Source organism: Calidris pugnax, unplaced genomic scaffold (genome assembly GCF_001431845.1).
Source record: "Calidris pugnax isolate Ruff unplaced genomic scaffold, ASM143184v1 scaffold113, whole genome shotgun sequence".
Lineage (NCBI taxonomy): Eukaryota > Metazoa > Chordata > Aves > Charadriiformes > Scolopacidae > Calidris > Calidris pugnax.
The window spans coordinates 549,129-570,874 of NW_015090879.1; the positions used below are offsets into that span (position 1 = coordinate 549,129).

The window sequence follows — 21,746 nt, forward strand, 5'->3', positions numbered from 1 at the left end:
CCCGACGCGTTAATTAATGGGACTCGATTATGGCGGGGGGGGGGAGTCGGTTTTCCCCACGGGCACTCACGGGATCCTTGGCTACGGTGAAAAGCAGGTCTCCCTCCCGGTTGTACTTGATCTGCGTGATGGAGCGCTCATGGCCCTGCAGCAGGATGGGCTTCTGCGAGGGGGGATACACCATTTAATGCCTCAGGCGAGACGCGGCCTCAGCCCCCGTGCCGGGGCTCCAGGGACACGGGGGAGGCCGGGGGGCGGCAAGATGCCGCCCCCCGCCCCCCCCGTGTCCCTGGAGCCCCGGCACGGGGGCTGAGGCCGCGTCTCGCCTGAGGCATTAAATGGTGTATCCCCCCTCGCAGAAGCCCATCCTGCTGCAGGGCCATGAGCGCTCCATCACGCAGATCAAGTACAACCGGGAGGGAGACCTGCTTTTCACCGTAGCCAAGGATCCCGTGAGTGCCCGTGGGGAAAACCGACTCCCCCCCCCCGCCATAATCGAGTCCCATTAATTAACGCGTCGGGGGCCGGGTTGGTTTTTTTTTTCTCCCAGATTGTCAATGTGTGGTATTCGGTGAACGGAGAGAGGCTCGGCACCTACAACGGCCACACGGGAGCCGTCTGGTGCGTGGATGCAGACTGTATCCTTTGAGCACAGAAACCAGTTTGTCTGTCCCCTGTGTTTTCCTTATCGTGATTAACTCCCTCCTGCTGCGCCGGTTCCTCTTGAAGAGGGTATTTTGTCTAACTCTTCTGCTGTTTTTCCCTTATTCCGTCTCTTTTTTTGGTGATTTTCTTCCTGGGCTGTTGTTTGGAATAGCATGTGCCCCGTCTGCTCTCGTTTGTGTGACATTGCTTTTGCTGTGCTGGCCCTGGGACCTCAAGGAAGGTGTCCAAGTGGCACAAGGTCTTCCATCTTCAGTGTGGGCAGCAGGTAGCAGAGACAAATCGTGCAAAAGTTGTGTTAATATAAGACCTCGAACCTTTTTGCTTTAATGTTTGGAGAGGAAAGTTGTGGGGTTTGTAATGGGAGCACTCGGACACCGTGTCTGTTCTGGAGTATTGCTGGTCCTGGAATGGAATTTGTCCAATCTCTGTGTAAAATGGCTTTTTAATCTTGTGTATAAACATTCTCTGGGAATTTAGAGATTAGCTTTTTGGGGCTGAGAAGGCGCTGATATTCCCTAACTGGTGACCTAGGGGACACACGACACGTGCTCACTGGCTCTGCGGATAACAGCTGCCGTCTCTGGGACTGTGAAACGGGTAAGAATCATAGAATGGTTTGGGTTAGAAGGGACCTTAAAGATCATCCGGTTCCAACCCCCTGCCCTGGGCAGGGGACCAGGTTGCTCCAAGCCCTCTCCAACCTGGCCTTGAACCTTACAGGGATGGTGCAGCCACAGCTTCTCTGGGCAACCTGGGCCAGGCTCTCACCACCCTCACACCAAAGAATTTCTTCCTAATATCAAATCTAAATTTCTGATTTAAAACCCTTACCCCTTGTCCTATCATTACACTTCCTGACAATACTACACTACAATTCCAGACAGTAAGGCTCTGCTCTTCCCACCTCCCTGCCTTTGAGGCAGCTCTGGTTTGACCTGACACCTCTTGGAGCGTGTGGTGGCAGCGTGGCGTGTGCTTGGTCGCCCCTCTGAGAGAGGCCTGAACCTGAACTCAGACTGCGGGAGGGGAGGGTTTGTGTTTATAAATATTCTAGTGAGTATTTACTGAATTTACTCACTTTAACTGCCCAAATAGTCAAAGCGTGCAGTTAGAGCTTGCAGGTCACCAAACCTGCTTGTCAGCTACGCCCGATGCTCTCATCCTCCCTCTGACCCGGCCGTTGGGCTGCTCGTTTTCATTAAACTTGCAATAAATCACCCGTGGAGTGACGGTTTCTGCTCCGTGTCCAGGAAAGCAGCTCGCCCTGGTGAAGACCAGCTCAGCGGTGAGGACGTGCGGCTTTGACTTCGGAGGAAACATCATCATGTTTTCCACCGACAAGCAGATGGGCTATCAGTGTTTCGTGAGCTTCTTTGACCTCCGGGACCCCAGCCAGATCGGTGAGGAATCCGGGCCAGTGCCTGCACCAGGGAATAAGGGGAAATGTTGATCGCTGGAGCCGGTGCCACTGTGTCTGTCTGTCTGTCTCCTTCCTTCCTGCAGAAAACAACGAGCCTTACATGAAAATCCCCTGCAGTGATTCTAAAATCACTAGTGCTGTGTGGGGCCCTCTGGGAGAGTTCATCATCGCCGGACACGAGAGCGGAGAGTTGAACCAGTTCAGTGCCAAGGTCAGTCTGATAAGGAAAGGCATCTCCCTCGGGCAGCAGCGCCCAGGGGAGGATATTGCAGCGTTCCTGTTGTAGTCGTGGGACAGAATGGGGGCTTTTTGGCTCAAACCAGCAGCTTCATGAAAGGATATTTTAAAATAAGCGAGGCTGATGTACCAATGTCTGCTCCACTGCTGACAACGGCATCTCCTGAATTGTTTTTAATGGAGAAGTCGTGTGTACGCTCCTTTCACTCGCCAGCACCTTGAAACTGCCTTCTTTCCCCTTCAGTCAGGGGAGCAGCTTTCAAACATCAAGGAGCACACCAAGCAAATCAACGATATCCAGACCTCCAGGGACATGACCATGTTCATCACTGCCTCCAAGGACAACACAGCCAAGGTGAGGCTTCCCAGGGGAAATGCCATGGACTGTTGGTATTTGCTCGCTCAGGGCTGTGGCTGTCGCAGAGGTTTCCTCCTCAGGAGTTTGAGTAAGTGTAAAGTCAAAGCTTGGTGGGGAAAATTCAGTGAGAAAGGGGAGGTGCCACCACACTAAATTAAGAGCCAGGCGTTGGAAACAATTTTGCCAAAATTGGGGCTGCAATTTGCTACCTCTGGAAGGTGATAGAGGTGAGATTTACCTTATTTTGGGATTGTGGGGAAAAGTTTTTGGGATTTGGGTGCCCAAGAGTGACTGTGGAGCTAACATTGGGCCAGGTGAGGACCAGCAGCCAGATTTGTGTGAGTTAACTGGGCTGCCAGCCTTCTTGTGGGATAACTCTCTCACTTTTTTCTCCTAGCTTTTTGATTGCACGACACTCGAGCATTTGAAGACGTTCCGGACAGAGCGACCGGTGAACTCTGCCGCGCTCTCCCCCATTTTTGATCACGTAAGAATGAGCTCGTTCATTGTAACGGTCTTGCTGCGACTCCTGCCTTGTCCCAGGTGGCTGGGAAGGTGGAGTGTCACCAGGCCAGCTAAAAAAACGTGACTGTGGGATGGGGCCTGGGGAACTTTTTTGCAGTTTGGTGCAGGGAACATGGCCTCGTGTCCTCTGATCTCCAAATGAGTGTGTCTGGGAGGTGGAAACTTCCCTGGGGCTGGAGTCAGGCCTGCTCCTGAGTTTTTGGGATCTGCTGGGTCAGCAGAAGGCTTCCCCAAGGCTCGGCTCTCTCCTCTCCTGGCTGAGCGGGGTGGAAGCAGCTCTTTGAAGTGTTGTGGCTTCTCTCCTTTGCAGGTGGTGCTTGGTGGTGGGCAAGAGGCCATGGATGTGACCACGACCTCCACCAGGATTGGCAAATTTGAGGCCAGGTTGGTCCTTTTCCTCTGGCAAGGTCGAGTCCTCACCTGGAGGATTCCTCACAGCCCAGGGGGTGATGTTCCCAGAGCATCTTTCTCCTGGTGGTGTTGGGGGAGTCATTAAACTGGCAGAGCTTTTTTGAGGAAACCCTGATTGAGCCCGGTTAGGGACACACAACTTCTTGTGATAATTTAAATCTTCCTTCTCCCAGGTTCTTCCACTTGGCTTTTGAAGAAGAGTTTGGCAGAGTGAAGGGTCACTTCGGTCCGATAAATAGCGTTGCTTTTCACCCCGACGGGAAGAGGTGAGGATCTCTGGGGGGGTCTCAGCCTCCCCCAGACAAGCCAAGCCCCCCTTTTGCTCAGGATACGGGCTCAGGGGAGCTCTGCAGCAGGAAAGGAGCCAGCACCTTCCCTAATCCTCCCGTTCCAGCCCTGCTGCCTCCCCCCGTGCTCGCTGGGGGTTCACTTCTACTCCCTGTCCCACATTTTGGCTGCGTCACTGATGCTTGTTTTTGGGTGTTTCTTTTGACTCCTTTAGTAGTTTCTGGAGGGGGTTGGGTATAAATCTAAGATGCTGTGAGCTCCTGACACCATTGGTGACTTTCTCTTGTCTTTCCTCCCGTGCAGTTACAGCAGTGGGGGTGAGGATGGCTACGTCCGCATCCACTACTTCGATCCCCAGTATTTTGAGTTCGAATTTGAAGCTTAAAGGAGGATTTCCTCTCCTCTTCCACCCCATCGTCTCCTGCGCAGAGCTCTTGTGAGGCCTGACATTAGTCTGCTCCAGGGGGGACAGCAGGAAACAGCAAAATTTGGGCAGGGGGGGTGTGAAGGTGGGCAACCAGAAACCCCTCCAAAGGGCAGGACGGGCTTTCACAGGAGGTGGTGAGGGCGAGGGAGGGATTTGGGTTGGCCACCTGCCCGCCCCAGGGGGCTACTTGCTTCCTGCCCTGCTGGGTATATTTATACATCAGGGCTGAAAAAAAAAAATCATCAGGAAATAAATAGACAACTTTTATAAACATGAGGAAAAACACCTCTGTGGGGTTTGTTTGTTTTTTTTTCAGTTTGGAACGAAATTAACCCAAACGATTTGGTTTCCTCAGCTCTGAGGGCAGTGCCTTGTCCCCTCTGCGGGCAAGAGAGGGGGGTTGTGACTCTCAGGGCTTCTGCCCACCCCGGGTTAACTCTGTCCTGGGGAGGATCTGCAGTTTGGGAGTGTGTCCAGCCCTGAAGTGTGAAGAGGCTGGAAGCGCCGCGGCCGGTCATTGTTTTCCCTGCTGACACGCACGCGCCCATTTCTGGCGCTTTTTTGTTTATTTGCTGGGCTGACCCTGAGCCAACTTTCCTCACGGAACAGTTATTTCCTGCCCGAGGACGCCTCGTGTTGCAAATCCTCCTCCTCCCAGGCCGTGGGCTGTCTGTCTGTCTGTCTGGAGGGGGTGGTTTCTATCCCTTTCCTTCCTCGAAACTGGGTTCAAGGGTAGATTTCCTGAGCTGGCTCCCAACTCGGAGCGACTGGGTGAGGCTTAAAATCCTCCTGGGGAGGAGAATGGGCAGGAGGCCCCTGCTTGCGAGGGAACCTCGCAAGCAGGGGCTCCTGCCCATTCTCCTCCCCAGAATAGAGTCTGTGTCCCCCCACTTCCCAGTGTCCCCCAAGCTCCATGGGACCTGTGTCCTGCACAGCACTTCCCACTGGAAGCTGCAGCGTCACCGGCAGGGACTGAGTTTTTCCACTCTCCCCCTTCATCTTTCATTCTCTGTCCTGGCAGCGGGGTCGGAGAGGGACTGGCTCAGCCTCTTCGCTGTGTTCTCTTTGATGGGGGCATCGTCACCCTCCACTAACCGCTGGATCTCTGCCCAGGCTTCATCCAGGTGCTGGGATGAGGTCGGAAAGGGACTGGCTCAGCCTCTTCCCTGTGTTCTCCTTGATGGGGGCATCGTCACCCTCCACTAACTGCTGGATCTCTGCCCAGGCTTCATCCAGGTGCTGGGATGAACGGATCCAGCGGAAGAATAAACCTAGGAGAGAAAGGGGGCTGTGCCGTAAGCCCTGCCTGGAGGTGGGGGGAAAGCAGAGCAGCTTTCCCTGTTTCCCTCACCCCATCCCAACTTGGGAGCTGGAGCTGGGCTTTGGGAGCCCTGGACCCAGCTTACCCTGCCAGAGCTGGATGCTCTGGGGCTCCACGGAGGGCCAGATGACCAGGGCGTTGTGTGAGTAGAGGGGGTTCAGGTACTTCTTCTTCTCGCTGGGCTCGTTCAGCCAGGCCCAGAGGGAGTGTGTGGTCTCCTTCACTTTACACAGGCACCTATGGGAGAGAGGAGGGGGGTTTCACTCCCTGCCAGGGGCCACATTTGCCCCAAGCTGTGACCTGGAGGGTTTGGCTCTGCCCCCAGTCCAGCAGCGTGAAGGCAGGGCCAAGAAGGCCAATGGCATCCTGGGGGGCATCAGGAAGCGTGTGGCCAGCAGGTTGAGAGAGGTCATCATCCCCCTCTGCTCTGCCCTGGGGAGGCCCCATCTGGAGCACTGGGACCAGTTCTGGGCTCCCCAGTTCCAGAAAGACAGGGAACTGCTGGAGGTGGGACAGCAGAGACTACAAAGATGATGAGGGACTGGAGCATCTCCCTTATGAGGAGAGGCTGAGGGACTTGGGTCTGTTCAGTCTGGAGACGCGTGAGGGGGATCTGATCAACACCTATAAATACTGAAAGGGTGGGTGTCAGGAGGATGGGGCTGGTCTTTTCTCAGTGGTGCCCAGGGACAGGACAAGAGGGAACGGGCACAAACTTGAAGATAAGAAGTTCCACCTAAACATGAGGAGGAACTTCTTTCCTGTGAGGGTGGCAGAGCCCTGGCAGAGGCTGCCCAGGGAGGTGGTGGAGTCTCCTTCTCTGGAGACATTCAGACCCCACCTGGACACGTTCCTGTGGGACCTGCTCTGGGTGGCCCTGCTCTGGCAGGGGGGTGGACTGGATGATCTCCAGAGGTCCCTTCCAACCCCATGTGATTCTGGGTGCCCCCCACCCTCGGCCCCCACTCGCCTCTCTTTCTCGTTGTTGCAGAGGAAGGTGCCGTAGGCGGAGGCGTAGGCGTTGTCGAAGAGGGTGAGGAGGAGGCGCTCGCTGAACTCCAGGGAGAAGGGGAACTGGCGGCTCAGCTGCCACACGCAGTCGAGGAAGAGGAGGAAAAGCGGCGCCTCCTGCTTCAGCCGGGCGTGGGAGTAGGCAGAGCGGGAGCAGCGGAGGTGGAAGGGGTGGCCGGCCTGCGGGACCCCCGGGGGGGAGGAACAGGGGTGAAAGGGAGCAGGGGGAGCCCAACTGGGCTCGGGTCCTCAGCCCCCTCGGGACCACGGCTCTCACCTGGATCCACTCCCGCTCCAGCAGCCCCTGGAAGCCCCCCAGCGTGCGGCAGGAGGGGTCCAGGATGACCTGAGCCAGCGCCGTCACCAGCAGCGTGGTGTCTGTCCCCTCCGCCCCGTGCACCAGCACGTTGGCCTCCTCCCTGCGGGCAAGTGGGGACAATACCAGCGAGCCCGGGGTGGCACCCGAGGTTTGTGCCACACGGAGAGTCTTGCAAGGGGAAAAATGGGGTTCCCCCCGTTACCTGTCCAAGCACTGTGCGGCCAGGCAGGCCGTGCTCAGCGCTGCCTTGACGTGGCTCAGCCAGCGGCTGCTCTCCAGCCGGCTCAGCCACCGGTCCATGTTGATGGAGGTGTCGTTACAGGCTTCCACCAGCTTAATGAAGCTCTCCTGCAGCGGGCGGCCTCTAGGAGGGGAGGAAAGTGGCATCAGGGGCTCGGTGAGGCTTTTTTTTGGGGGGGGGGGTGTTAGAGTCCCCATGCCATTGGCAGGACAGTTTGGTCACCCATGTCACGAGAGCGCCAGGCCTCGGCGCAGCTCCTCACCGTTCCAGGGGCCGGTGCAGCCTCTTCCACTGCGGGTAGGAGGACTTGGGCTCTGTGCCCCCCCCGGTCATCCGAGCCTGCTTGGCCGCCTGGGCTGACCGCGTGTCGATGACAAAGCCCCGTTCCCCTTCGTCCAGCACCGTCCCCAGCAGCATCTCGTCCTCGCGGCAGCGCTTTCGGTTGGGGCCCGTCAGCGGCTGGCTGCTGCGGAGCATCGCCTGCGGGGAGAGGGATGGCGGGCAGCGAGGGCCGGGGGGACCCCGTAGGATGGGGGGGACTTGGAGCTGCCTCCACCGGAGGTTTGGCGGTGGGATGGGGATGTGGGACTCACGGTGCCGTTCCGGGGGTGGTAATAGCTGAGGACGGGGAATCGCCCGCCCTGCCGGAAACGGGCCGCCTTCCGCAAGGCCTCGTCGCCCACGGCCGCCGGCACGATGACAGTGGGAGGGTACGTGGGGCAGGTGGTGAAATCCTGGTTCACGTCGCTCAGCCGCCACTGGCTCGTCTGGAGGAGACACAGAGTCGGGGGGGCTGCCTCGGGACCCCCAGTGGGCAGCCCAGCATGGGTCAGGGGGTCATTTCTCCCCCCCACCAAGCCCAGCAGGGTCTCTCCCTTCCAGGCTGACCTGTGAGGCGATCTGCTGGAAGTACTGCTCGAGGGGGAAGAGGTGCCATCCTTCCTCGAGCCTCAGGCTCTGGGGTCTGTAGAAGAACGGGTACATCATCATGACGGAGTCCACCGAGGAGAGGGCCTGGAGCGGGAGCAAAGGTGGAGCTGGTGATGGGCTGGGGAGCCCAGAACTGGTCCCAGTGCTCCAGATGGGGCCTCCCCAGGGCAGAGCAGAGGGGCATGGCCATGTCCCAAGGACAGGGCAGGTCAGAGCTGGCACCACCAGCTCCACAGGCACCCGGTGCCAAGGCTGTACTGGGAGCTGCGTGTTTACCCACGTTAATGACAGACCCAGAGCAAACACTGCAGGCAGCTGCTTTTCTCCTGCCCACCCTTTGCAGCCCGGCACGGCTCGGCCTCCCGGGGAGCTCACCTCGATGGAGCTGGCGATGTTGAGACACTCCTCCATGCCCGGGATCTCCAGCTGCAGCACCTTCAGGTCTTTGCACCGCAGCGTGATGGTGCCGGAGGAGCCAGCGACCCTGGGGGGAGAGGCAGGAGAGGTGGGGGGGTCAGGGCTGGCTGTAGGTCCGTGGACACAGACAGACACACAGACAGAGCTGCCTTCTCCCCCTGGGAGAGCCCTGAGGGGCGAAACAGGAGGGCTGTGCCAGTGTGGGTGCCAAAATGCTGGGTCTCCAGTGGCATGTCCGAAGCTGGTATCTCCACCATCTCCCTACCCTGGCCAGGGCCCGGTGGGCTGCTGGGGGGGTTAACAGAGCCAAGAGAGTCTTAAAAGCCAAACCTGGTGTCCCGTGGGGAGTCGTTAGTCCGGGGGGGCTGGTACCAGCCTAAATTCTGCACTCTGAGGCAGGGAGGAGAAGAGGAGGTCAATGGCCGGTGCCGTGAGCATCCCCGGCGTGGGGTGTGAGGAAGAGGAGGGAGGAGGCTCGGGTGGGCAGTACCGTGGGGTGGCCGTGCTCTGCCACGGGACACCGGGAGAGCAGTGGGGAATGTCCCCCAGCAAAAGCAGGGGTGACAGCGCTGGGAGGGAGCGTGGGGAGAGAGACCCACCTCTTCTCCACGGCGTCCACGTTGCGGATGAGCAGCCAGAGCTCCACGGTGCCGGGCTGGGCGTCCCCCCCGGGGCAGGAGGAGAGGAGCAAGTGGTGGCTGGTGATGCAGAGGGTGCCCTTCACCGCCGGCAGCCCCGGGCACGACAGCAGCACGTTCTCCACCGTCGCCGTCTTGATCAGCTCGGAGAACTCCATGGCGGGTGCCGGCTGCTGCCGAACCCCAGCACAGGGACCCGCTGCCGGCGGCTTCCTCGGGGCTGGAGGGAGAAAGGGGAAATCCTGCAGCAGCAGCAGGGCCCAGCCTGGAAACCCCCTCTTCCCTCTGCGTCACGTCCCGATGGCCTCAACCTCCCCCTTCTTCGTGTTTACATTGTCACCTATAGCATATGGGGCTTCCTCCCTGCAAAACACGGGGCAGAGTGACTTATTTCCTCCCCCGGCAATGCTGTTATCGCAGATGGGGAAACTGAGGCACGGGGCGGGGGGGTTGAGCTGGTTCTGGGCTCCCCGGGGGTGCTCAGACCCTGAGCCTGGTGCTGGCTGAGCTGCAAGGCGGGGGATTATTTTTGGTGGCTGGTGAAAATGGAACTGCTGCCTCTCAGGGAGCAGCTCCGTGTCCTTTCCTGCCCGTGCTGGGGCTGGACGGTGCTGCGTCAACCGCTGCCGGACCCCCGGCACCAGCCTTGACCCCGGCTCCCAGGGGCTCTGCCTGCACCCCTGGCCACCCCTGGGCCTTGGGGGATGGAGCAGGAGCTGCTGCCAAGCGCCCGGGGCGAGGAAGAGGAGGGTGGGCAGTGGCAGCATCGCCTGCCCCAGCCACCCCTGTGCTTACCTGTGGGGCTCGGCGGCAGGCGGGGACCTCCGGGTGGTAGGGAAGGGGTTTGGGGTGCAAGCAGGGATCTCGGGGTGCAAGCTGGGGTCGTTGGGGGACAAGGAAGGATCTGGGGATGCAAGTGGGAGACTGTGGGGTGCAAAGCAGGGACCTCAGGGCGAAAGCAGGGGATGCTGAGGTGCAAGTAAGGATCTTGGGGTGCAAGGAAGGATCTCGGGGTGCAAGCAGGGGGTCCTGGGGTGCAAGCAGGGATCTCGGGATGCAAGCAGGGGACTGTTTGGGGTGCAAGGAAGGATCTTGGGGTGCAAGCAGGGGATGTTGCACACAAGCAGGGGACCTCAGCGTGCGAGCAGGGACCTCGGGGTGCAAGCGATGCCCCCGCACAGCCCCGCACGCCGGCGGGGGGACTCGGCGCAGGGCTCGGCGCCCGGCGGATGTCGGGTTTAAGGTGGCCCGGCCCCGGGGCGGCTCCGCCGGTGCGGAGGGGGGGGACTGGGGAGGGAAGGGGGGACAGCGGCCGGATCCTGCCCCGGTTCCACCTTAAGGGCCCGTCCGGGATGCGGGACCCCAGCTGCCCCCCGGCTCCTCGACCCCTGTGTCGTGTGTCCCCCCCCCCCCATCCATCCCCGGTTTCTTTTTCCTTCCTTGGGCTTTTTTTGTCGTTCCCCCCCCTCCCTCCGGCCCCGGGCGGGTGCGGGAGGGCGGCGGCGGCCGGGGATAAATCATCCCGCTCCTCCCTGCCAGTGCGTCCCGGTGAAGGCTTCCTCCCCGGGAACAGGGAGTCTCCTCCCAGCTGGAGACAATAATGCTAAAAAAGAACAGGGGAAAAAAAAAACAAAACGAAACAAAAAAAACCCCAAAACAACAACAACCAAAAATGAAAAAAAAAAACAACAAACCCAACCCCAAACTGGCACCGAATAAAACCAAAAAAAAGCCCCTTCCTTAACACTCCTCTGGATAAGGAAAATTCCCGCCCATTAGATTTGTCCTCGGCGTCCCCAACCCTCCTTGTTCTGGGGGTGAATAAATAGCCGGGACCCGGGGGCAGGTGGGGAGTGGGTGGGTGTCTGTGGCCAGGGTGCTCCTCACCTTGTGGGTGCAGGGGCTCCCTTTGCACAGGGGGGCTTCCAGGGCTGAGAGGTCACCAAAGGATTTTTGGGGGTGCCACCATGCCCCTTGGCCAGCTGAAGTTCAAGGAGCTGGGTGAAGAGGAGCCCAGCTGGGAGGAGGAGAACCTGGACAGCGTGAAGGCGCTGACGGCCAAGCTCAAGCTGCAGACGAGGAGACCTTCCTACCTGGAGTGGGAAGCCCGGGTGAGGGGACAGCGCTGGGAGAGCCGGACCCGCGGGGGGGCGTGGGGGGCAGAGCAGAGCTCTGGGAACCCAGAGGATGAGCGGGATGGCAGCGTCTGCGGCTTTGCCTCCATGGAGGAGGCTCTGGAGTGGGTCAGGACGGAGCTGGTGAGTAGGTGCCAGTGGGATTTGGGGCAGGAGGGGGGGGCAAGGGCTGAGCCCCAAGGCAGGGGGGGGGGCAGGGGGCTCCTCTGTGCAGAGGGGGTGCTTGGAGCCCGACCCCACGCAGCAGCGACGGGATGTGCCGGGGCCAGGGTGCTCCCACTGCAGGGCTTCGCTCCTCTGCCCAGCACGGCTGGTGTATGTGGATTTTTGGAAGGGATGTGTGGCTCTGGGGTGCCACAGCTCTGCCCGTGTCCCCTGGCCATCCCAGGGCCACCTGCAGAGGCATTTGGCCACTGAGACAAGGGATGGGTGTCCTGCACGAGGGTCACGGCTCTGTCAGGGTCTGCACTTGTCACCCGCTCCTGCCTGCTCTGCTGGTGGCAGGGCTGCGGGGGGCTTTGTTGGTGTGTGACCACTGTGGTGGCTTTCATGTGGTGGCACAGGCAGCAACAGCCACGCGGCTGCAAACCCAGGGGCACCTGAGCTGACCCCGGCACTGACCCCCCAGGACCGGGGTGGGGGGCTCCGTGCTGATCCCAGGGCCATGTGTACATGTGGTCCCCAGGGGGGGTTGTGCCCTGGCCAAGCCCCAGCCCCGCAGCCCTGCCAGCTGAGCCCGTGCCCGGTCCCTGTCCGTCCCTGATGCCCGTCTCCCCGCGCAGCAGGAGATGCAGGCTGTGGACCAGCACCTGGCGCAGCAGCTGATGCGCCTGCGGGCGCAGCTGCACCGGCTGAAGGTGGAGCAGGCCTGTCACCAGCACAAGGAGATGCTGGATGACGCTACCTTCGGCCTGGAGGGCTGCGAGGAAGACTCCGACCTGCTCTGCAACATCCCACCCAAGGCTGCCTTCCTGCTCTCCATGCCCCTCAAGCACATCGGCGTCACCCGCATGAACATCAACTCCCGACGGTTCTCCCTCTGCTGAGCAGGACCCCACGGCCACCTGTGGGTGTGCCCGGACCTGGTAGGGCTCCAGAATTCCTCCCAAAAATGCCTCCAGGACTATGGAGCTGCTGTTGGGGCTGAGATCCCCTCGGGGTGGGCAGTGCTGAGCTGAGGTGCTGCCACCCCTGCCATGGTGGCGGGGGAAATGCCACCGTCCCCATCGGGCACAGGGTGTTTTTGGGCACCCAGTGCCCTGTCCCTAAGGATGGTGGGGTCAGCTACAGTGGAAAACATGGGGAGCAGCCCTTTGAGGAGGAATAAAAGGAGGTGAAGGTGAGAGATGGTGGTTTTTCCTTGTTTTTTTTTTGGGGGGGGTGGGTGGCCAGCACCTGCCTGTGCCTCCAGATGTGGGTCCTGACCCTTTGCTGTGGGGGACATGGAGGTGGCAGGAGGGATGGTGCTGCCTTTGCCCCTTCCCTGGCCGTTCCCGGGGGCTCTGGCTCATGGCGTGGGTGGCATCTCACGGCAGGATGGTGCTGTGCCGGGGAGATGGTGTCTCTGCTCTGAGGACTTTGTTGCCAGCCTCTCCAGCGGGCGGGTGCCCGGGCTGCGCCGTGTCAGGAAACGCTTGTCACCAAACCGGCTGCAAACGGAGGGGTTGTTTTTGAGGCTTGAAGCCGGGAGGTGTCAGGGGCTGGGCTCAGGCTTTGGCAGCCCCCGTGCCCCCATCCTGCCCCGTCCTGGGACCCCCTGCAGCACAGAGATGGGCGCAGCAGGGACCCCGGGCTGGTACCAGTGGAGGCTGGCAATGCTGTCCTCACCAGAGGAGTCTGGTTTTGTTTTCTTTTCCCCTCCTCCATTAACACCAAACCCTTCACAAACGAAATTGCCGCTTGGGGATGTGACTTTCACAGAAGGCTTTTGGCAAGCAGCGCTGGGGAAGAGGTGGGGTGACCCGGGGAAGCTGTGGGGTGACCCAGGGCTGATTTTGGGGGCTGCTTCTTCCCAGGGTAGCAGCAGGACAGGGGAAGAGCCCGATGTGCACCCCGAGGCTGCAGCACTCCCCAGGGCCTGGCAGAGCTCCCCACCACCCCTGGGGCTCCCATGGTGTTGGTGAGCACGATGGGACGGGGGCTGCGTGGCTGCCCCTGAGAAATGTCCCTGCCGGGGTGGATGCTGCCCCCAGTGCTAGTGCTGTGGTGCCCCCCCGGCCGCCGCAGCCCCCCCCAGCACAGCTGGGCTTCCTGCCTGTGCCTCCGCAGAGCAGCCGGCGGGTACCTGCGGCTTCGTGTTTGATCGCAAAAGCCAAGACAATGGTGTTGTGGTTGCTCTGCTCAGAGCCGTCTCCAAAAAAACCAAAACAGCACAGGGCTGGTGGCCCTGGCCAGGGGCACAACGCGTCCCCTCGGCTTCAGCCACTGTCACCACCGCTCTCCGGGTGCTGGGATCTGGGGTGAGCCGGTGGTGACAGCCAAAGCAGGGGCTGTGGGATGCAGGATGGGTCCCACAACCCGTGTAGGGTCCTCTGGTGTCAGGGGAGGCTGGTGCATGGCACCACCATCCTACCCACACTGAGCACCAGAGAGGGGACAGCACAGGGGACCGGGGTGGGCTCAGTTGGCCGGGAGTGCCCAGGCAGCGGGTGACAGACCCCTGGCCATCACTAGCCCCTCACAGCACGTCTCTCAGCCTGCGGGACCCCGCTTTCCCACCAGCCAAGGGGCTCAGCGTCTCCTTGTCCACCGGGTCCCTGGTGGCTGGTGGCCGGGGGCACCCGGAGCAGGGACCCTCGGTGCCGGGGATGGCAGGAAGCCATCAGGGTTTGTCACTAGTTCTTGCGGTCGTGCGCGAGCTGTGAACCAGCTTCTCTAGAGTTTGCTCATGAGGCAGGAAACCAGGGCGAGGCGGCGAAGCGAGAGCGAGCGGCGGGGAGCGCGCGCGCCCGTGCGCTGGGGGGCTCGTCTCTGCTCCCCAGAGGATCCCCACGCTCCTGCTGGGGATGGAGAGGATGTGAGAGGGGACGGTGACTTCTCCTGCCGTGGGGCCATGGGACTCTGAGAGCTGCTGGTCCTCACCTCGCTGCCAACAGGTAATGGGGACCTGGTGGGGAGAGGGTTCTCAACCTCTGGATGGAGCTGGGGACCACCTGGATGCTGTGGAGGGTTGGGGGGTCCTGTTGTCCTCTCCAAAGTTGCCCCTTGGAGAGATGGAAATGGGGGTTGAAGGCTTGTCACTGTGGGGGGGACGTGAGCGCTGGTGCCGGGGTGAGGGATGGAGGGAGCGGGGATGTGCTCCCCATTCCTCTGTGGCCTCCCAGCTGGGGGGAAAGGTGCTTCCCCGATGTCCTCTGCCTGCCTGGTGGCCCTGCCCAGGGTGGGAGCGCTGGCCACCTCGCAGGGCTCTCCCCCAGCCCCCATTTCCAGGGCAAAGCAGGAGTTTTGTCCCCAAGGCCAGTTTGGCGCCGGTCCATTGGGGTCCACTGCCCAGTTTGGGGGGGCTCAGGCACCGAGATACACCCAGTTTCGGGGCTGTCTCAGCACCAACAGCTCTCCCCTGCGATGGCAGCTTGGGGACTGTGGTCCTTCGTGCTGCCGGCGTGGGGCTGGGCTCTCCATCTGGGTCACAGCTGGCTTGGGGACATCCGGGGTGCCCCGGTGAGCCTTGAAGAGGAGCAGGGAGAGGGTCAGCCCAACCTTCAGCCCTCCTCACGCCCGCCCACGCCAGTGAACAAACCAACCGGACCCGGCCGAAGAAGCATGTGTGGAAGGACCAGCCCCAGGGCAGCTCCTCCAGGAAGAACCAGGAGGGTCCAGACACGCTCCCGAGCAGAGCCGGGGCTGGGGGGACTCATAGGTGGCTCTGGAAGGATGTGCCCCCCCCATGGGGATATGGCGAGGCACAGGGCGCCTACACATCCCTCTCTCCCTCCCTCCCAGGCAGCCTCGGTACGAGAAATTCGGTTGCACAGATGCAGTCGCAAAAAAACACCCCGACTTCAAACGCCCCTGTGTCACCGGTGTGGCCCTCGCACACCGCGCAGGTGAAACGGCTGCTGGGTGGAAATTATGCTGCGGCTTGAGTATATAAGGGAAAAAAAAAAACACAAAAAACCCCCAAAAAACCAACAACAACAAAAAAAAGGCACAATAGCAGCACGTCCCTCCCCACCCTGGCTTTGTGCAGGGAGGAAAAAACACCTCCTGGCACCGCTCGCCTTCGGTAAAGGCATTTTTAGGGCTTGTGGGGAGGCCTGGGGGAGTGGGGGCTTCTCTGCGGGGTCGGGGTTGTGCTCGGGGTGGGCATCGCTGGGGCATTGCCCGCTCCCCTTGCCTGCCTTGGGGCACCATGACGGAGCCCCTTCTTGGGTGCCAAAGAGCGTTCCCAAATAGGTGTCACCAGAAGCTGAAGGCACCAGGGTGGTTTTTAGCGTTTGAGTCCCCAAAGCAGCATTTTGTGGCATGGGGGGGTGGGTTTGGTCATCCCCGCTCTCCTCTCCAAACTTGCCAATCGGCCCCTTCCATCGGCCACCGTGGTGATGAGCACCCTGAGGTGGCACCGTGGGGATGGCCACCATGATGCTGCCGTGGATGCCACGACATCCCTGAGGGAGGGGGTTCCTGGTCTAACCAGCCCTGGCCGTGCAAACGGGGGGTTTTGGCTGGCAGCAGCTTCTGGTGGCCAGCGCTGGTGGCACTGGGGGCTGGCAGCCCTTGGGAGCCCCCAGCCTCGGGGACCCCCTGCGAGGCTCTTCCAGCTGCCCATGGGGGTACCCACTCAAACGAAGACCCCACTGCCATGATCTTCCCAGCGTTGTGGAGAGAGGTGGATTTTTGTGTTTGCTTGTGAAAATAGTGCCCTGCGATGGGCTCCCGAGTAGGAAACCAAGGAGAAAAAAGGGTCAGTGGCTCCCGGGGCACAGCCAGCCCCCTTGGGGACCCGGCTCACTGCAGGGCATGGTGGGGATGGGGACCCCCCGCAGCTGCACCGTCTCGCTGCCAGATAAGAGCTCCTGCTCGGCGTTTGGCAAAGCGGCCGCTGTTTTTGGGTGCTGGGGGCAGAGACACCTGGGCTGGCTCCTGGCGGCGCGGGGCTCCCAGCCCTGCCGTTGGCACCCGGCGTCTGCGGAAACCACACCGGGGCCCCCAGAGAGCCAGCCCCCCCCCCAAAAACCTGCTGGGCAGAACCTGGAAAGAGGGTTTGGGGGCCAGGTTTTGGTGGAGAGAAATCCCGGTGGCGTGGGCGCTGGGGGATTCTACGGAAGAGTATTTTCCAGGGCCGTGGGCCGCCGTTTCCTCGTGACGCATTGCTGGGGCTACCAGCTCTGTGCCACGCCGGGCTTCTGTGGGAAGGGGGGAGCTGGCCAGAGCCCATCCCACGCTGGTGGCATCGCTGCCAGGTTGCCCCGGTGCCCACACCGTGCTGCCGGGGACCCTGTGTCAGTGTCACCCTAGCCGGGGCTGATGCTTGAGGTTGAGGGGGTCATTGATGTTTTTGGAGGGGACCTGCCAAGGATGAGGAGACCCTGAGCAGGGATGGGGGTTTAAAGCCCATCCCTGACACAGGAGAAACAGGGGCACAGCGATGGGGTGAATGCTGGGGGGGGGCAGGCTAACGAGAGCCCCAGGGAGAAGGAAATCGGAGGCGATGCAGCGTGGGTGGGGGAACGCTCGCATCCGCCTCCCACCCCAGGAGCCACTTTTAGGGCCGGGGAAGTGCCTGGTCCAGCCAAACCTTGTAAAAAAAACCCCACGTTGCAGGGCCAGGACGTATTAATTACTAATGGGATACTCATGATTAGATTGTTATCTAGACAGAGAATGTAGGGATCAGCCCAAGGGCCGTAGGGTGGGACGGAGCTGGCGAAGGAGGACACACTGGGAAAGGGGAGCCTCAGGCTGGGAACTAATTGCCTTCAGTGTTTTTAATTAACGAAGCCAGAACAAAATTAAGAGGAAATACGGCTGGTGACCGAGAGTCAGGGGATGCCCTCAGTTCAGCAGAGGACCTGGGGAGTGGGTGGGATGGGCCATGAGATGTGGGCAGCCAGATGGACGGACACGGGGCTGGGGATGTGCTGGAGTGGGGGGAGAGGCAAGGCTGGGCTGGGGGGGCGAAGGCTTCCCCCGTCACCTCTTGTCCCCCTGCAGCCACCATGGGCTGCTGCTGCAGCTCGGACTACGACGACGACTGGATCGAGAACATCGACATTTGTGAGCACTGCAATTACCCCATCGAGCCCGACAGCAAGCGCCAGGTGAGGGGGGGGTTGAGCAGAACCCCCCGTCCCCCATCCTGGTGGCCAAACGCCTCCCGAGATATCCCTGGGATGGGCAAATCCCAGGAGGACAAAGGCTCACAGGGCTCCTTGTCCCCTCGCAGAGGCTGATCCGCAATGGCTCCGAGGTGCAAGACCCACTGGTGTCCTACGAGGGCACGTCCCCGCCGTGCTCCCCCCTGCAAGGTAAGGTCCAGCCGCGGCAGGGGACAAGTGTGGACACCCCCCCAGTTGACCACTGCCAGCTTGCCCCTCCGCTTGTCCTCCCAGATAAGCTGGTGGTGGCCCTCTACAACTACGAGCCAAAGCACGATGGGGACCTGGGGCTGCGGAAGGGGGAGAAGCTTCGCATCCTGGAAGAGTGAGTGGGCGCCGATGGCACCCCAGAACCCATCCTGGTGTGACCCCGTGGCTCCCCTGGGGGTCTGTGTGGGGTCCTGGCGGCCGGGGAGGGTGTCTCATCTTGCTGTGTCCTTGCAGGAGTGGAGAGTGGTGGAAGGCACAGTCGCTCACCACTGGCCAGGAGGGTTTGATCCCCTACAACTTCGTGGCCATGGTGAACAGCCTGGAGCCCGAGCCGTGAGTGGGGGGAGTTGAGTGGGAGCCGTGCCCGGGCAGGAGCTGTGCACATGGCAGGGGAAGGTGCCAGGAGCATCTCCTGAAGCACTGGTGGGGGAAGGTCGCCTGAGATCCAGCCCTAATCCTGCCCCGTGTCCCCAGGTGGTTCTTCAAAAACATCAGCCGCAAGGATGCGGAGCGGCAGCTCCTGGCGTCGGGCAACACCCACGGCTCCTTCCTCATCCGGGAGAGCGAGACCTCCAAAGGTACCTCCCGCGGGTCCCACCGGCTTCTCCTGCCACCAGCACTGGGAGGAGCCCTGGGACCCCACACCCACACGGTCCCCCATCTCCCCAGGCTCCTACTCGCTGTCGGTGAGGGACTTTGACCAGAACCAGGGTGAGACAGTGAAGCACTACAAGATCCGCAACATGGACAACGGGGGGTACTACATCTCCCCCCGCGTCACCTTCAGCAGCTTGCACGAGCTGGTGGAGTATTACACACGTGCGTGCCCTCCAGGGTCTGGGGGTGGTGGGGCAACAAGTGGTCCAGGGGCTGGTCCTGCTTGCAGGCATGGGATGGGGATGGGATGGGATGGGAAAGATGGGGATAGGAGGGGATAAAATGGGGATGGGGCGGGAAAAGATGGGGATGGGATAAGAAGGGGTAAGATGGGGATGGCAATGGGAATGAGGATGGAGATGAGATGGGGATAGGATGAGGATGGAGATGGGATGGGATAGAATGAAATGGGGATAGGATGGGGATTAGGATGAAGATGGGGATGGGGTGGGATAGGAAGGGGTAAGATGGGGATGGCGATGGGATTAGGGATGGAGATGGGATGGGATGGGTAGGACCATGTGCCCCAGTGAAGGCATCAGCTTGTGCCGGGTGCCCCGAGCCCCTGCCCGCCCTGACGCTGGCCCTGCCCGCCCCTGCACCGCAGGCAGCTCCGACGGGCTGTGCACCCGCCTCGGCAAGCCCTGCCGGACCCAGAAGCCACAGAAGCCGTGGTGGCAGGACGAGTGGGAGGTGCCGCGGGAGTCGCTGAAGCTGGTGGAGAAGCTGGGAGCTGGGCAGTTTGGAGAAGTCTGGATGGGTGAGTCAGGGTGAAACAGGGATGCAGTTTCAGGGTGAAACTTATTCCTCCCGGATAAGGGCACTGGTGTGGGCAGCATCAGCTTTCCCAGGGGATTTGTGAGTGAAGGGTGCCACCTGCATCGTGTCCCCACTGAGCTGGGCTCTTTGGCACGGGGCCTGTCAGCACCGGGGGTGCCCCCAAACAGAAAACATCCCTTGCTGTGGCTGCTGCTGCCACGCTGGGAGCAACTGGGGGCTCGGAGGCAGCGTGGGGGCTCCAAACATGCTGCCACCCGTCCACAAAAGCACCTTCTGCTCCCTGGGTGGGGAAGGGACTGCCCCACTCCTCTCCATCTTGCCCCACAGCGGGGTCTCTGCCTTTGCTCCTACAAGTGCTGGCCATCCCCCAAAGTCTCCTCCGGACACCTGGCTTCAGCATCGCTGCCCAGCTCCTCCTCTTCAGCCAAACTTTTCCATCTCCAACATCTCCTGCTTGTGCAGCCTTGGGTTGGGATGCTCTAGGTCCACAGAGTAGCCCCCACGCTTGCCTCCTTGGCCAGCACTGATATTGCCACCACGTCCCTTGGCCGTGCCCCCATGACGGGATCCCTCTGCCCCGTCACGCTCTGCCCCGTCTCTCCGCAGGCTTCTACAACGGCCACACCAAGGTGGCCGTCAAAAACCTGAAGCAGGGCAGCATGTCACCCAGCGCCTTCCTGGCGGAGGCCAACCTCATGAAGAACCTGCAGCACCCGCGGCTGGTGCGGCTCTACGCCGTGGTGACCAAGGAGCCCATCTACATCATCACCGAGTACATGGAGAAGGGTGAGGGCACCCGGGGGCTTCCCACCGTGGGTGGGGGGTGGCTGGGGGCTGTGCAGAGCCGTGGTGCTTCAGCTCCTGGTTGGTCCCTTTGGTGTCTCGAGCTGCTTTTGGCATCCTTTGCCTCCTTGGCCTTGCTCCACGGCTCTCCCAGCAGCTGGGAGCTCGGGGGTCAGCCCTGGCAGGGGGAAAAGGACCTTGCAGGCAGGGTGGTCTCCTACCCACCCACTCCTGCCCGCCTTTCTGGGGGCTGCGAGCTGCCCAGCCCCGCCGTCGGTGTTTCACTCGGGGGACGATGCCACGGTGAACCCACGGGTGCAAGACCCAGCCCCCAGAGGCACCGTGGGGCAGGGAGGCAGCACTGGGACCTGTTCCCTCCCCGCAGGCAGCCTCGTGGACTTCCTCAAGACCTCGGAAGGACTCAAGCTCAGCATCCACAAACTGCTGGACATGTCCGCGCAGGTGAGGGGGGACGGAGCCGCGGGGCTGCTGGCGGGGAGGGTTCTGCCAGGGCTGGAGCTGGGGCTGCCCCCACGGCTTTTAATTGCAATTAATCCGGCCCACAGATCGCCGAAGGCATGGCCTTCATCGAGGCCAAGAACTACATCCACCGCGACCTGCGGGCGGCCAACATCCTGGTGTCGGACACCCTGTGCTGCAAAATTGCCGATTTCGGGCTGGCCCGGCTCATCGAGGACAACGAGTACACGGCTCGTGAGGGTGCGTGTCCTCCCCACCCCCCCGCCTCAGCCCCACCACTCTTGGGGTGCTCACTGGGGCTGTGGGAGGAGGAACCCCCCACTCACCCCGGCCTCTTCTGGGGTCCCCACGGTGCCCTGGGAGCAGCTCCTGGAGAGGGGAGCAGGCAGGGGGTCCTCCCCCGACCACTTCTCCCTCCAGCCACAGCTGGAGGGGGGGCTGCGGGATCTCACATACCCACCCGACCCTGCTTTTGGTGGGGTGACAGCCCTATCTGGTGGCTACTGCAGGAACAGACCTGCTGGCCCGCTGCAGGGGTGCCAGGCGGCGCTGGGGGCTCTGTACCCAGCCAGGCAGGGGGGGCAGAGGAGGGTTGTCACCAAACCCAGCTGGTCCCCAGGGATACAGCAGGGACAGAGTCTGACTCGGGGTTGTCACATCAGGTTAAACAGAGAGGGACATTTCCAGCTCAGCCTTATTTTCAGTTTTATTTTCTCCCCTCCCGCTGTTTTTTTCAGGGGCTAAATTCCCCATTAAGTGGACGGCGCCGGAGGCAATTAATTACGGAACGTTCACCATCAAGTCCGATGTCTGGTCTTTCGGCATCCTGCTGACAGAGATCGTCACCTACGGCCGGATCCCGTATCCAGGTCAGGATTTCCCGGCAGCTGCGCGGCAGAAGGGCTCACACACACACACACACACACACACTCACGCAAGCGCACACCCAGCAGTGCGTGCATGCACTCCCGCACGCACACACGCCACCCCGGCCGCCCCATCTGGCTCCTTTCCCTGACAGCCATCCCTGGTTTCCACCACTTCCCCAGGCACATGGCCACCCACCGCTCCAAAGCCACCCGGGGGGAGGGATGTTTCCGAGGCAGTAGAGAGGGAAAGCAGCTTTCCCATGGGATTTGCCAATGGAGGGTCCTACCTGCGATGTTGGGGGGGGG

General features: G+C 61.3%; 4 protein-coding genes across 5 annotated transcripts in view; 3 read left to right on the forward strand and 1 right to left on the reverse strand.

Annotated features, from left to right (window-relative positions):
- Nucleotides 1–4,617, forward strand: part of EIF3I (eukaryotic translation initiation factor 3 subunit I) — a 4,967-nt gene extending 350 nt beyond the window's left edge. The window contains exons 2-11 of the mRNA XM_014946505.1: nt 360–452; nt 551–638; nt 1,198–1,263; nt 1,917–2,066; nt 2,170–2,297; nt 2,568–2,678; nt 3,079–3,168; nt 3,517–3,590; nt 3,791–3,883; nt 4,209–4,617. Of these exons, the coding sequence (XP_014801991.1) occupies nt 360–452; nt 551–638; nt 1,198–1,263; nt 1,917–2,066; nt 2,170–2,297; nt 2,568–2,678; nt 3,079–3,168; nt 3,517–3,590; nt 3,791–3,883; nt 4,209–4,290 (975 nt within the window). The 3' untranslated portion in view covers nt 4,291–4,617. The remainder of the gene's footprint in view (nt 1–359; nt 453–550; nt 639–1,197; nt 1,264–1,916; nt 2,067–2,169; nt 2,298–2,567; nt 2,679–3,078; nt 3,169–3,516; nt 3,591–3,790; nt 3,884–4,208) is intronic.
- An 831-nt stretch (nt 4,618–5,448) lies between these two features.
- Nucleotides 5,449–10,388, reverse strand: LOC106890537 (myotubularin-related protein 9-like). The gene is made up of 12 exons (XM_014946438.1): nt 10,005–10,388; nt 9,171–9,429; nt 8,902–8,961; nt 8,530–8,638; nt 8,113–8,238; nt 7,818–7,991; nt 7,487–7,704; nt 7,186–7,347; nt 6,942–7,083; nt 6,624–6,844; nt 5,739–5,890; nt 5,449–5,603 (listed from the first exon to the last, which is right to left on the reverse strand). The coding sequence occupies exons 2-12, from the start codon at nt 9,365–9,367 to the stop codon at nt 5,449–5,451; spliced, it is 1,716 nt and encodes a 571-aa protein (XP_014801924.1). The 5' UTR covers nt 9,368–9,429; nt 10,005–10,388.
- A 549-nt stretch (nt 10,389–10,937) lies between these two features.
- On the forward strand, nt 10,938–12,674 carry FAM167B (family with sequence similarity 167 member B). Of its 2 annotated transcripts, none has more exons than XM_014946507.1 (2): nt 10,938–11,467; nt 12,127–12,674. In XM_014946507.1, the coding sequence occupies exons 1-2, from the start codon at nt 11,177–11,179 to the stop codon at nt 12,388–12,390; spliced, it is 555 nt and encodes a 184-aa protein (XP_014801993.1). In that variant the 5' UTR covers nt 10,938–11,176; the 3' UTR covers nt 12,391–12,674. The 2 variants fall into 2 exon arrangements, with proteins under 2 accessions (XP_014801993.1, XP_014801995.1); XM_014946509.1 differs by having other exon boundaries at nt 12,130–12,674.
- Nucleotides 12,675–14,302: 1,628 nt separating this feature from the next.
- Nucleotides 14,303–21,746, forward strand: part of LOC106890538 (proto-oncogene tyrosine-protein kinase LCK-like) — an 8,171-nt gene continuing 727 nt past the window's right edge. Inside the window, exons 1-12 of the mRNA XM_014946439.1 lie at nt 14,303–14,439; nt 17,498–17,604; nt 17,730–17,811; nt 17,896–17,986; nt 18,106–18,204; nt 18,346–18,449; nt 18,541–18,690; nt 19,136–19,288; nt 19,915–20,094; nt 20,477–20,553; nt 20,658–20,811; nt 21,309–21,460. Coding sequence (XP_014801925.1) covers nt 17,503–17,604; nt 17,730–17,811; nt 17,896–17,986; nt 18,106–18,204; nt 18,346–18,449; nt 18,541–18,690; nt 19,136–19,288; nt 19,915–20,094; nt 20,477–20,553; nt 20,658–20,811; nt 21,309–21,460 — 1,344 coding nt within the window. The 5' untranslated portion in view covers nt 14,303–14,439; nt 17,498–17,502. The remainder of the gene's footprint in view (nt 14,440–17,497; nt 17,605–17,729; nt 17,812–17,895; nt 17,987–18,105; nt 18,205–18,345; nt 18,450–18,540; nt 18,691–19,135; nt 19,289–19,914; nt 20,095–20,476; nt 20,554–20,657; nt 20,812–21,308; nt 21,461–21,746) is intronic.

What these genes read in the sequence shown, in the direction of transcription:
- LOC106890537 (XM_014946438.1), bottom strand. Translation starts at nt 9,367, where the DNA reads ATGGAGTTCTCCGAGCTGATCAAGACGGCGACGGTGGAGAACGTGCTG. An exon ending in TCCAGCAGATCGCCTCACAG is followed by an intron (nt 7,992 to 8,112) that starts GTCAGCCTGGAA and finishes TGTCTCCTCCAG; the next exon opens with ACGAGCCAGTGGCGGCTGAG. An exon ending in CTGCACCGGCCCCTGGAACG is followed by an intron (nt 7,348 to 7,486) that starts GTGAGGAGCTGC and finishes CTCCCCTCCTAG; the next exon opens with AGGCCGCCCGCTGCAGGAGA.
- FAM167B (XM_014946507.1), top strand. Translation starts at nt 11,177, where the DNA reads ATGCCCCTTGGCCAGCTGAAGTTCAAGGAGCTGGGTGAAGAGGAGCCC. An exon ending in AGTGGGTCAGGACGGAGCTG is followed by an intron (nt 11,468 to 12,126) that starts GTGAGTAGGTGC and finishes CTCCCCGCGCAG; the next exon opens with CAGGAGATGCAGGCTGTGGA.